Source organism: Parambassis ranga, chromosome 18, assembly GCF_900634625.1.
Source record: "Parambassis ranga chromosome 18, fParRan2.1, whole genome shotgun sequence".
NCBI classification, from domain to species: domain Eukaryota; kingdom Metazoa; phylum Chordata; class Actinopteri; family Ambassidae; genus Parambassis; species Parambassis ranga.
Window position 1 is genome coordinate 13418616 of NC_041038.1, and position 13347 is coordinate 13431962.

Genomic DNA, 13347 nt, shown 5'->3' on the forward strand with positions numbered 1-13347 from the left:
GGAAGGTGGTGTACGGCGTGGAGGGAAACGCCACCTTCCTGGAGTGTGTTCCTCGCACGGCGCAGGCTGAGCTCCGGTGGGCGGTGCAGCCCTCAGACGGGCAGCAGGAGACACGCGGCAGCAGAGAGGTGAGCGTCCTGGTTACAGCTGAGTCTGAAAGGCGCCTCGGCTCTGAACCTCCTCCTCTGTCCTCCTCCCAGCTCCCTCAGAGCGACGAGCGCTCCCTCCACTTGAAGCGGGGTCTGCTGATCCAGCACCTGGAGCCAGCTGACGCAGGTCTCTACATCTGCACCGGGCACGAGCACTCCTACAGCCAGGTCCTGGCTCGATACCGCATCCACATCATCCCCAACCACAACCTCCACCCGGCCCGGCTCCCGCAGCACCCTGCAGGGAGGAAGGCCCCGGCAGGAGCAGGGATGACTGGGTTCCTGGGCCAGTCGGGCCCTGCTCATCCTTCTCTGCTGGGACACAGGAACTCGTGGCAGCAGCTGCCTCTGAGGAGCTACAAAGACCTGCACATGGTGGAGGGCAACGGCCTGAGCGTGGACGAGTACTGCGAGCAGCTGTGGTACCGCGAGAAGCGCCGGCAGCAGAAACTTCGCACTCTGAAGCTGAAACACGAGAGCAGGAAAGCCCGAGTGAGGAGAAACAACCCTCCTGAGGAGGTCCCCCTCTAGTCAGGCGGAGGACTCTGAGACTGCAGGGACCACAACCCTGAACAGAGCAAAGGTCAAATCCACAGAGCTGCAGCCTGTGAAGCCACTGATGTTAAACCGGACAGTAGTATCCTCTGAATATTCACATTTAGACACAGCATGTAGAAAGTGTGTTTTATTCTATTCATGTTTTTAAAAATGCAGAGTTTAAGTGTACGTACCTGCAGCTGACAGTCAGACTGTAAAACAGCCAGAAAACAAAGCCCCACGCCACATTATTCACTCACACACACCTGCATGCTTCAGCAGTGGTTACCAGATGTAACTTTTATTAACAATTAGCTGGCTAGCAGTGCTGATAGAGTGTGTTGAAATCAGACACCGATAGCTGTGGATGTACAGGTCTCATAGCTGTAACTGTCTAAACACTCTTCAGAAAGCCACCGTGAGAAAAGAGAGAGAGTAATATGAACTTTATCACACATCCCTTGTACCCAGATTATATTCAAACGCTCTGTTTAATCAGCTAAACTGCAGATTCTTGACCTCCAGTCTCTCTTACATTATATATATATACACAGAGTGTACGTCAGTGACAGCAGACCATCGTGTCGTGCCATCTTTCTGCTTCATGTATACCTGTGCTTAAAGCCTGATGTTTCCGTGTATTTATGTTACAGACAAACCCAGTGGCTTCAGTGAAACGCACACTTCAGATGAAACCTCTCTGGACCTGAAAGCTCAGTCACACCCGTGTATATTACAGAACTCTATTTTTGATAGTTTTCTTTCCTCATGCAGTAGAATTTAGAGGTTTTGTATGAACCCGTGTTTATTTTTTAACTCCACAGCTCGATGAACTGAGTGATGTTTTTTTACTGTATGTGAATAAGACACGAATGATAACTCACATTTAAAATAAAACAAAAATGTAAGAAGAACTGAAATGGTTGTTTTTTGTGTAACATACATTCACACACTTTAATTGTGTAACATTAAAGGTCCTACTATTATTATTACAATGCTAATTCCAGAAATAAAATGTAAATAAAAACAGGATGGAGCTTGTTTTTTTAAAGCCTCGCACATTATTTTAATACATATTTGTTAAGTATGACAAAAACCACACTGCATTAGATCAGGACATCCAGCAGGGGGCAGTGAGGTGTAACACAGCAGGCTCACCACCTCCTGCCGTCAAACACCACCGAAGAAGAAGAGGAGCGGCTGCTGCACTCCGCGCTGTTTGAATCACACCGATGGAAACGCGTTCGGCAAAAAGCGGCTGAAACTCTGAAGCGCTGTCCTGTGTGGAGGTCACTCATGACTACGAAGACAAACAGTCTCTTCCTCTGATGTGGGATCTGTTGTTAGGTTGACTTCTCGGCTGTTACTGTAAGTTTAAGCTAGCTCTCGCTCTGCTAGCTGTTAGCTGTCCGTAGCTAGCCTGCTCATGCTAACCTGCATGGCTCATTGACTTGACAGCGCTTCCAGTCAATGAGAGACATTGTGCTCGGATTAACAGTGATCATCCTGCCTCAGCAGTCTGCACCACTTTCAGTTTGTTTTCTCTGGAAGCGGGCTAAAAACAAGCTAGGCTAGGTTAGCTAGCTGTTAAAAAGTTTCTCTGTGTTTATTCTCTTCAGGTGGGATCCCAGTGGACTGTACAAGAAGACATAAACAGACGGGTCCTACATGGCTGCTCAGACATTACAGCAGCCCAGTTTTCTGCTGGTGAGTGTGGCCCAGCCTGGCGGCTCACTGTAAAACTCCTAGAAACCAAGTTCTTCATCTTGCTGACTAGTTTTGTTTCTTCTGAGAATGTGCTGTGATTTGGTTTCTCCAGGCAAACCTTAAAGCCGACACAACCACCAAACCTCTGCTCCAGCGGTGCCAGGACCTGGTGAAGATCATAGACGAGTATCCTGCAAAGGTACTGTTAACACTGTAATCTCTGGATATGATCAGCTCTCTCTGCTTTCTTGTGATCAAAAAACATGGCCGTTCTGTTTGTGACCATATGTACAGGGATTTAAATAATCAGGTTACTTGTGATTTATGTATACAGTATATCCAGTATATGAATAAAAGCCTAGATACTGCTGTACATGTCTGTCTGATTCCACATTACGTCAAGAGCCGTGTTATATTTTGCATATTAAATAACTGTAGGCCTTGGTTGTATCATCCTGACCTCTGCAGAGGCATGTTCTGTGACTACATGACATATACTGTGTGTCTGTGTGTGGTTAAGCAGCAGTATTAACACACAGCTTTCATGTCATCAGCTAAGACCAGAGTTATTTGTAAAGGAATGCCGGGAGGGGGTTTGTTCATGACACAACTCTGAGTGTCCTGACCTAACCTTTCACACCGAGCACTGGTTGTGTGAGCAGACAGCTGCTGAGTTTCACTTTGAGTATCAAAGAATTGTGTACTTTACTATAATAAGATGTAAAATAGAGACTGAACATGAAGCTGTGATAACACAGATACACAGACGAATGTAACAGACCTTTACCTTTAAAAGTAATTAGTGCGGTTCAGACTTAGTCTGTGTAGTGTTAGTGCACTAAAATAGCACACTGATGAGTTCTTGTTTTCTTTGAGTGGACAGTGGAGGTTCTGTTTGAGCAGCTGTTCAGTGAGTGACACAAAGAATGAGAGTGATGCAGCAGGATCATGGTCTGCAGGCTGCGTGACTCTGTGACACTGCAGAACAGTTGTTTATCTCTAATCATCTGTATTTTAGGTCATGACAGACACAGTGGAACACACACTAACTCCAGCAGTCATTTCAATAAGATTTGCATGATGTTTCATCGCAGTTCTATGTGACACTGTCTGTCGCCCGAAGACTCTCAGCCGCTCACCGTGCAGGGCAGATAACACTGTGTTAACGTGTGTGTGTGTAGGAGCTGCACCTGATTTTCCCCTGGCTGGTTGAGAGTGTGTTTGGCAGTCTGGACGGCATCATCGCTGGTTGGAACCTGCGATTCCTTCATTCACGGAGCAACGAGTACAACATCGTCATGGACTTTTTACACCCCAGGTAGTGACAGGTTTTTGAAACACTGCACATCAGCCATGCATGTCATGATCTAACATCTTTTTATGAAATTCTCTTTTCAGTGGACCGATGATGAAGCTCGTGTATAAACTTCAAGCAGAAGAGTACAAATATGAAATCCCTGTTAATTACCTCCCGGTGAGAACACTTTCTTCACATCCTGCAGTTAGCAGTCGGCCTGGTTTCACACCGTGTAGGAGGGAGAATGTGGCACTAAGAGTAAGAGAATGAAAGCAGAGCGTGTCCTGGTGCTTTTTCAGGGTCCTGTGAAGGCCTGCATCCAGGAAGGCGTTCTCCCAGACTGTCCTCTGTTCCACAACAAGCTGCAGTTCCCTCTGTCAGGTCTGCTGACGTTGAACATCGCGCTCAGTATCCTTCAGTGCAAACACCCTCTGTCTGAGTTTCCTTCATGGAATCTTTGATAGACTGTGACGTGTGATGCAAAGCCGGCCTGTTGGGTTGTTCCTTAATGTTCTGCAGATCCGTTTGAATACTTCATGTACAGTTTTGCCTACTGTCTCATCACGCCTAAGGTTAGTCTGCAGCGGGCTGTTGGTCTCGGTGAAGTGCACCTTCAGCTGACATATTGATCTGAGTTTCTGCATGATTTCAGAACTACCCTCAAGGCCACCATGGAAGCTCCACAGACAGCGCCTACTTCGTCTTGGTGGACACTTACCTGAAGTACTTCCTCCCCAGTGAAGGAAACGTGCCTCTGTCTCCTTTCTCTGACTCCAGAGGCTCCGTCACTGCTCCGTCTCCAAGGTGATTATATATTTCATTTATTAACCACCTTTAATGAAATCTCCTCATGAAGAACCTCCTAGTGCAGTTTGAATGTTAGGAAATCTTTTTTAAATCCTTCAGAGCTTCCACTGTTTCCTTTGCTGGGTATGGCGTCCACAGTCCCAGTCTCCTGAAACATCACATATTCCATCAGCCTTCAGTGAATGCAGAGCCTTCAGCCCAGGAGATCTGGAGGTCTGAAACTCTGCTACAGGTGAGGGCGCAGCTGTGCTTCAGAGCTTTGATTGTAATGCAGTGAAAACAAGAAAAGTATTAAAGGTGGAAAAACACAAACATTCTCCAGATTGTAAGTCAACCATTAACATGAGACATATTCTCTGATATGAACGTTTATATCTGCATGACAACACTCTGACAAAGACACTTGTATAAACTTGTATAACTCCCACATTAAATACCTCCTGGTTCACATACAAGGAAAAAACAACCAGACAAAAACCACACATTTGCTTCAGAAAACTTGATTTATGAAGAAAATTTCCTTCTTGAAGATGTAGTTCATGTATGGCCCTGTATTTATATGTATTTATATTCCACTGACTGTCACACAGAGAAGGCAGAGAATGCATGTGGAGAGCCAGGGCATGGACTTGTTTGTGTCATTGTTGAAACTGTGGTGTGACTGTGAGCTTCTTTTCTCAGATGTTTGTGGAGGTCTGGCTTCATCATTACTCCTTAGAGATGTATCAGAAGCTGCAGTCCCCTCAGGTAAAGGTAAGACGGACACACCCCTTCACCTCTCCCCTCCCTTCCTGTCGCCTGCACTGCAGCACCGCACGGCTGGCTGTTGATTGGCTGACCACCCCCCCTCCATCTCCTTCCTATGTAAGAGCAAACCCAGGGTTGGAAGCTGGTGCCCCCCAGCAGCCCTGTGGTCGGCCATCATGGCACCTGACCAGCTGTTTGGAGGTCACAGGATCTATGTTCTGTTTGGAGGGTCATCATGAAAGGCAGCTTCACCCTCCCCTCTGCACGTTCACACTGCAAACAGCAACACTCAGGTTTAAACCACACGTTATAACAAGTGTTATAACAAGTGTCTGACATGTTTTAATGAGATAAGAGTGAAGGTCAGAACAGTGTGAATGTGCAGCAGGAATCTTCTCCCCCCTCTGAATGACTTCCTGGTTTATATTTGAAGCATTGCTTAAAAACGCTGTAGTTTGTAGCTGCAGTAGAGCAGCTGCATCGTGGGGGTTGGCATGGTAATGGTAGTAGTGCTTTTGCTTCCTCTCATGTTCTTTTGTATGATGCACGTCCACCTCACCATCATGTGTTTTCTCCGATGTGTTCTCCTTGTGTCTGCATGTCAAATGGCACTCACACCTTCTAAACACTGTGGATGGTCACAGCACCTTGGACCACCTGTTGCACTCCAGATCAGGACTGAAGGTCAACATCTGTGTCAGCGGCCTGGCCAGCCGTCCTCATTCCTTTTACTGTTCTGTATGAAGAATTAAAGGCTGGTACATACTCCACAAGAACAGAGAAAGTTGTTCTCTCAGCGCTGAGAGAGGAAAGTGACGTCATGTGGTTTGCTGGTTTGGGAGTTTGTTCTCCACACATCATCTGAGCAGAACTTTTTTTCTTGGTCAGAATTTTGAAGTGGGCGTAGTGAATGCAGAAAAGTGGAAAAGCTTCTCCACTTGTGCACTTGTGCCTCCTGCAGTGCAATTCTTGCCATCTCCAGAAGCTAAACAACATGTCTCTGTTCTTGTGGAGTATGTAACAAGCTTGTCTGGTCTCTGTGGGTTTGAGCTGGATTTCCAGGGGGGCAGCAGGTCCCCACAGGGATCAACTCCCTCTGGACACATTTAAATGAATCAGAGAACGTGTTTGTGGTGAAAGGTGAACGGGGCACGGCTGACCAGGCTGCTGCAACAGTCCTCCAGTCTCTGTATGTTTTGGGCTGCTGTGCCTTAAATCTCTGCACATACTGTACATTATATCACACACATGAAGAAAAAACATAACAGAAAAAACATGTTTTATCAGGAAACATACAGTGTGTGCTGGGACCAGAGCTGCACAGGGTGCATGGTCGTGAGGTTTCAACACTCAGTAGCAGCACTTCTGGCCTTTATGCATCAAAAGGCTGATTCATTATTTTAGTGAGTAGGTTAATGAAATGCTCACACTTTAACCACTGTGTCCAGCTGTTGTTGTTCTGTGTGAGTGGACTTGAGCTGCTAGATTTTGGACATGTAGGAGCAGTAAATAAACAATGATTTAAGAATTAGTTTGATATAGAATTGAAATGTATTAGCTGTTACAGTGTTTCCTGTATTTTGTTCATTTACACTTCTAATTGTTGATTAGCACAAAGTCTTCCAGGCCTAAGTTCACTCTGTTATTGAGGATCAGGTGGGATGGGAGTCATGTTAAAACAGTCTTTATTGTGACATACAGTAGTCACTGACTCCACATGGTGCCTCCTTCAGAGGGAGGCCTGTGTGAAGCCTCTCTCTGAGTGTGCTGACTCCCATCCCAGCGGCCGTGCTCCTCAGTGACGAGCAGGCAGGCCTCTGCATGGCCTCCTGCAGTTACAGCCTTGTGTTTTGATTTTGTCTCCTCTCCTGTTCTCCTCTCCTCCTGAATGTTTTGGCCAATTGTTACTGTCTGGTTGCTCTCTCCTTTTTGCTGCTCTCCTGTTCTCATGTGTACCTTCCTCCTCACCTCTTCCTCACCCTCCCTTATCGTCACTTTCCCCCTTCCTCTCTCTTTGCTGTTGTTCCACCTCCTCCACCTGTTGTTGTTGTTGTCGTCCTTCCTCTTCCTCCTCCCCCTCCTCCCCCCTCCTGGTGGTTACGGGTGAACAGCTGGCGCTGCTGCAGTACCGCCTCAGTATGTCCAGCATGCCGTGCCAACCCTACGCCCCACCAGGCTCTGGGACCCTCCACACCTACCAAGTACTTTTACCTTTTCATTCACCCCCGCCCCTCTGGGGCCTCCTGGAGGTAAACCAAACTCTGCTCAGGTCACAGTCAAGGCTCCTTCTCTGGTTCTGAGACAGTCACCAGCCTGAGGATGCACATGTTTGCTGCGGCTGATTACTTTGCATGGTCTATCCTGCTTTTGCACATAGCGTCATGATGAGTCTGAGCTTCTCTAAAAGCAGGCCGGCATGTAAAAAGGTTGGTGAGTTGTGATGCACAGTATTTACAGTTATAGATAAATTCTATGGTTGGGTTTCATTTTTAACCCTTTAAGTGTGGTCTCATTGTTCACTGCAGTATAAAAGCCTGCACCTCATCATGGCTGCAGGCTGAGAGACAGAAAAAACATGTCTTTGATTATTGATTTTTACAGTAAGATACCAGACCTTCACTTTATGAAGCTGCTGTCACTGACATTAAACTATACGTTTATACAGAGAAGGATCCTTGACAAAATAAAGTGAGCGAGGAATGAAGCTTTGGAGACTGGAGCAGATCTTTACTGCAGTGGGTGTGGTTTTTAGGGCTTGCTTTTTATTCTGTGTGCTTTGTTCTTTATGTGGTTAAGTGCTTCTTTCTCTGACACTATGGCTCTGCGTAAAGCAAAAGATACTACTGCAATCAATTCAATTCTAAGTTACATCAAGTCAGATCTTTTAATGAGTTATGAAGTACAGTTGGAGATAAAAGGATCAGCCCCTTCATGAATTCTTTTTCAAATATTACTGACTGTGAATAACGGCATCATAAAAATGAGCCTGCTGATGCTGTCAGTCAGTTTGTTCAGTGACACCCTGGGGTCTCTTTGAATTCTGAGATCATAACAAGTATGTTACCAACATTTTATCAGTAATGTGATAAATGACTCCAGTACTAAAGGAACATGTTACTTTGTAATGCGTCTCTGCAGTCTGGCAGTCCATTCCTGTGCAGGACTCTAGTGTGGGTCTTCTCTGACTCGTCAGGTCCAGACCTGGTTCAATCCTGCACTAGTGTCTCTGCAGCTGTCACAGCTCTAAAAAGAGTCGGCTTAAACTCACAGTGGTAGTTTTTGTTTGTCTGAAAAACATTAAAGTCATTAAAGCATTCTCAAGAGGAACAATTGTTAATTTGGACATTTGAAATATTTGAAAAAGAAGCCAGGTTAATCACGTTGTCTCCAGCTTACAGAGGTAGTGCTTGTGTTTGCTGGCATTGACTAGAAGATCGAAGGTTGCATCATTTTTACAGAGCAGGTTGTTGTAAATGAAGCAGGTGATGGAGCACAGGAGTCCCACAGTGATGGAAACTGAAAACGTCTTCCAGCTGATAAATGATGTCACAAAACGTTTGTGAAGTTTGGATGTTTGGATTCACACCGGGTTCGGTCTTGTGACCCATCGCTGTGGGACCTCTGTGCTCACGGAAACAGGAAGTGCTCTGATCCTGTGTTGGTTGATTGGCTGCTTTCTGGACTGGGGTGCATTGGGATTGGCTGCTTGTTCAAATTGTGAGAGCTTGATGTGATGACTTGGAGTGCAGCAGCGTGTGACCACTGTCCCTTTCAGGAGCCCTTCAGTCCGACGGAGGAGCACGTGCTGGTGGTGCGTCTCCTGGTAAAACATCTGCACGCCTTCTCTAACAGCCTGAAGCCCGAGCAGCTGTCCTCCTCCCCCTCCGCCCACTCACACACCCACACCAGCCCGCTGGAGGAGTTCAAGAGGTCAGACTTTAACTGAACTAAGCGTTTGTTCATGGCTGAATCTGTTTGGTCTGCTTGGATGCAGACCTTCTGGCACTTTTCTTGTAATGTTTGCATTTCCTAATCTTCAGAACTCGGCCACTGGTATAGCTCCGGCAGCACTTCTTCTTAGGTTTACTGGAACAATGAAGCGGTTTCTCCTGTTTGAAAGTGTTTTTCATGTCTCCTCTCCCTCTGACCTGCAGAGTGGTGGTGCAGCGCTTTGTCCAGCAGAAACTCTACCTGTTCCTGCAGCACTGCTTCGGGCACTGGCCTCTCGACGCCTCGTTCAGAGCGGTGGGTTTCAGACTTCATGTATTGTTGTTATTATACTTAACTCTAAGACATGACCTGCAGGGGCTTAAAAGACTTTTATTTATTCTTAAGCCTGAGTGTTTTCTCTCTTTAGGTGTTGGAGACATGGCTGAGCTACATCCAGCCATGGAGATACACAGGAGAGAAGCCCAACCCTCAGCCAGACCAGAACAGAACAGTACCGGACAAATGGTGAGTGACAGGGTGTAAACCTTTATCTGTGCTTGTGAAATGGAAGCTCAGTGTTGGATGAGAAGCTGATGAGGAGGAGGCTCCAGCTGGTAACTCCTCTGCTCTGCTGCAGGGAGACCTTCGTTCAGGAGAACCTGCTCATGTACACCAAGCTCTTCCAGGTGTTTTTGAACAGAGCCGTGAGGACTGATCTAGTCAATGCCAAAAATGCCCTGATGGTGTTCAGAGTGGCCAAAGTCTTCGCTCAGCCAAACCTGGCAGAGATGGTCCAGAAAGGTGAGGTCAGAGATCAGGTGTACCTCTGCACCTGTGTTTGGTTTGTGTGCGTTCACAGGGTGAGACATGTGCTTAAAAACACTGGAGTTTAAGTTTCTGTGCCGCTCTTGGCTTAAGAAGCACAAACTGCAGATATTCTGTGGATATCAGTGAGATCCACTTCAGTTATCACAGTTTTCTCAGCTCTGATCACCTCTTTTTCCAGGAGAGCAGTTGTTTCTGGAGCCTGAACACGTCCTCCACCACCGGCAGCCCCGTGGCTACCTGACACCGAGCCAGGGAGGCAGCTACCTGTCGTCACGGCAACGGGTGGTGACAGACATGGTGTTTAAGGTGAAGAGCCACGTCTACGCTTTGGAAGGGCAGGACTGTCAGTACAAGCAGATGTTTGGCACGGAGATCAGAGGAGCTGTGAGTCCTGCTTGTTCAGCTTCAGATGCACGTTCTGTGCTTGCATCTTGTTTTTTTACTTTTTTCATTTCCACATCCATCCTGCAGGTCATGAAGTTGATCCAGATCATTGCACAAGCCCGACAGACCGCCAAAAGGATATCAGATCAATCCGGCGAGGTGGCAGCCAATAACTCCTTCCTGTCCTGGTTCGGATTTGGCTCCCCCGACCTCAACAACACCTTCCACGGGGCCGAGCCGGAGGAGAGCGGCGAGTGTCTGAAGAAGACCCATGAGTTCCTGGACAGAGCTTTGGAGAACCTCTGCCAAATCTTTAAGGTCAGATTCATGTGTGCCTCTGTAAACATTCACTTCAGAGGTTTTCATGTCCTCGCACTTCATCTCATTAAAATTTGACTGTTTTGTAGCTGAACCAAGGACAGCTGAATCAGCTGATATCAAACTTGGGTTCCTCCGAGGATGATGGGAACTCAAAGCAGCTGCCAGACTGCATCCAGGGGGAGAATGGACTCGTCCTGACTGACCTGGGCAGGAGGCAGGTCAGTATTTTAACCTACCAGAGGATCAGCAGTGAGCCGAGCAGCATGGAGTGGAGACCCTGACATGGTGCGTGTGTTTGTGCAGATCATAAACGGACTGCGCCGCTTTGACATTCAGTATCAGGGAGACCCGGATCTCCAGCCCATCAGGAGCTATGAGAACGCCCTGCTGGTCAGGCTTCTCTACAGGATCTCTTCTCTGGTTAATGAGCGGGTAAGTGACATCTGAAGGTGCCCCCGTAGTGAAGATCACCTGATGATCCTGAACTCAGTCATCTCACCAAAATGTGAATTTATTTAGTTTCCTCCTTCAGGGAGTGAAAGACGTGGGCTAATAGGACACATTTTCATACCTAGATATTAAAATACTAACTATGGAGCATGAAACTTTTTTTTGATTGAGTCAAAGGACATATGTACATGTGTGGGGTCCAGAAACATTTACAGGGAGCTTACAGCGTGTGGAAAAGGAACATTTGGGTCATAAGAATAATATTATAATTATATTAAAATATATTTTTATATATTATTGGATAATAAAATAAAACAAACACAATAAAAACAGATTTTCTGTAATGACCCGTTTCGACACAGGTGAATGCTACAAATGGTTTCTCTACAGAAACTGAGCTGAGTGTGTGTGAGCTGTATTCAGTCACCAGTGGTTTTTCACGGATCCTGCAGTAGACAGAAACATTAAGTCACAGGATTTTCTGTCCCTATATGTCAAAAGTTCACATCGTAGCTTCTACATGACAGAAAAACCTTCTGTCTTCAGGTTGTCGGTCACATCTGTCATGATAAACTGGACGTCTCACACTGATGTGTCCTGAATGTGTCCTCACTGTTGTCCCCTCAGTTCGCAGGCCACATGAACACGCTCTGCTCACGTCCGGACTTCTTGGGTCGTCTGGGCCGCCACTATTTGACGGATCCTGGCGTCAGCACCCAACTAAGGCCGAGCCCGCGAACCCGGCTGAGGACGGAGTCGAGCCGGGAGCCGAGGCTGAGCCTGCGCGTGCTGGCCAGCTACAGGACCATCCTGCTGCTGCTCCTCTTCTACGTGTTTGGAGCCTTCCTGTCCCTCGGCCCGTTTTCCAGCACCATGCTCCTCCTGGCTGGGGGGTTCCTGTACGGACTCTTCATGATGCTGTTCGGGGACAAACTGAAAACACATTAGCCGAGCCAGAGGCCTTGTTCAAACGTCCGGGCACACACACACGGCCTTTATAGTTCTGTAAGGAACATGTGAAAACTACCTATAAAATCTCTCTTGAATGATTTGTGGTTAAATGGTCATAACTCATCAATTTGTGTGTGTGTACATTAACACCAAAAAAACACCAGGAAGTCTTAACCCTTAGTTGTCCTTTTGTTATAACTTTAACATGTCAAAACCATTTTATTCACAAAAGAAATTACTGCATTCTTTTTAGGTTTTTACTCCCTGGTTGGCTCAGATTAGGACTGAGGTCACAGGAATCCTCGGATATATAGATCGATAGGTGCTCTGCTGCTTGTTGCATGTGTCCAATCAGAATGGAGGATAATGGTAAATGGCTTGTGGTGTCATGTTACAGAACAAAACAACACGTCTGTAAATGGAACTGTATCTGTCCTTTGAAGTCACGATGAGCGCCCCCATAGACCAAGGACGTATATAGATGGCTCATAGAGTGGTGCAATCTGCAACTGCACCACTAGGTGCCAATACATCCTGCAGACCGGTCCTTTAAGAAATAGAACTGTTATCCATGTGTTTGTTTAATTGATCATCACAGTAGTTATTTCCAGTCTGTTCTTTGGATCCAAAGTGATGCAGCCCTTTTCTTTTTAGTGTTAGATCTTTCAGCTTGGACGACTGCTGTGCTGATGTAAATGTGGTTCATGCAGCCTGTAAATAATTTTATCAGACGTGCATCTGAACTCGGATGCAGGCCAAAACAGTGAAAGTATTTTTCTCAGTGGCAGCGGGGTTTTTTCGTCCAGCAGGCTCAATAAAGTGTTTGCACTGGTTTGTAGTTCTTGTGTGACATCATTGTGTAACTGATAAATAATCTTTCTCAGAAAGTTTTCTCTTGTGTTTACATGAGGGTTTTGCTGAATAACGTGTCCCCTTTCTACATGTCAATGAGTGTAATAGTCTTATTTTAGTTTATTTTAGTGTAAAGAGTTATTGTTTACCTTCAATATATATATTATTTCATTTTATTCAAGCTAACCGTCAAATACAACATAATGTGCCCAAAATATAAGAAAATAGATTTTAAATAAAGTAAAAATACAAACACACACGATGTTTAAGCAATCAATAAAAAGGTTTATTAGAGAAACATGGTTCAGACTATAAAGATATAACACATTCCTCCAGCGTGCTGTTCTTTCGAACTACAACTCCCAGCGTCATGAAGCTGCCCTGTGT

The 13347-nt window shown here is 46.1% G+C and overlaps 2 protein-coding genes across 7 annotated transcripts in view; both read left to right on the forward strand.

Moving 5' to 3' along the window:
• LOC114451250 (semaphorin-3D-like) overlaps positions 1-1600 on the forward strand; it is a 3628-nt gene extending 2028 nt beyond the window's left edge. Inside the window, exons 2-3 of the mRNA XM_028429830.1 lie at positions 6-128; positions 201-1600. Coding sequence (XP_028285631.1) covers positions 6-128; positions 201-680 — 603 coding nt within the window. The 3' untranslated portion in view covers positions 681-1600. The remainder of the gene's footprint in view (positions 1-5; positions 129-200) is intronic.
• A 273-nt stretch (positions 1601-1873) lies between these two features.
• Positions 1874-12940, forward strand: smpd4 (sphingomyelin phosphodiesterase 4). Of its 6 annotated transcripts, none has more exons than XM_028429251.1 (20): positions 1874-2054; positions 2306-2393; positions 2506-2592; positions 3575-3711; positions 3792-3867; positions 3990-4098; positions 4210-4262; positions 4343-4494; positions 4597-4729; positions 5179-5250; positions 7356-7493; positions 9020-9174; positions 9399-9489; positions 9602-9699; positions 9812-9975; positions 10181-10386; positions 10474-10704; positions 10794-10925; positions 11011-11139; positions 11785-12940. In XM_028429251.1, the coding sequence occupies exons 2-20, from the start codon at positions 2355-2357 to the stop codon at positions 12103-12105; spliced, it is 2523 nt and encodes an 840-aa protein (XP_028285052.1). In that variant the 5' UTR covers positions 1874-2054; positions 2306-2354; the 3' UTR covers positions 12106-12940. The 6 variants fall into 6 exon arrangements, with proteins under 6 accessions (XP_028285052.1, XP_028285054.1, XP_028285053.1 ...); XM_028429253.1 differs by having other exon boundaries at positions 7356-7445; XM_028429252.1 differs by having other exon boundaries at positions 5179-5244.
• Positions 12941-13347: the final 407 nt, after the last annotated feature.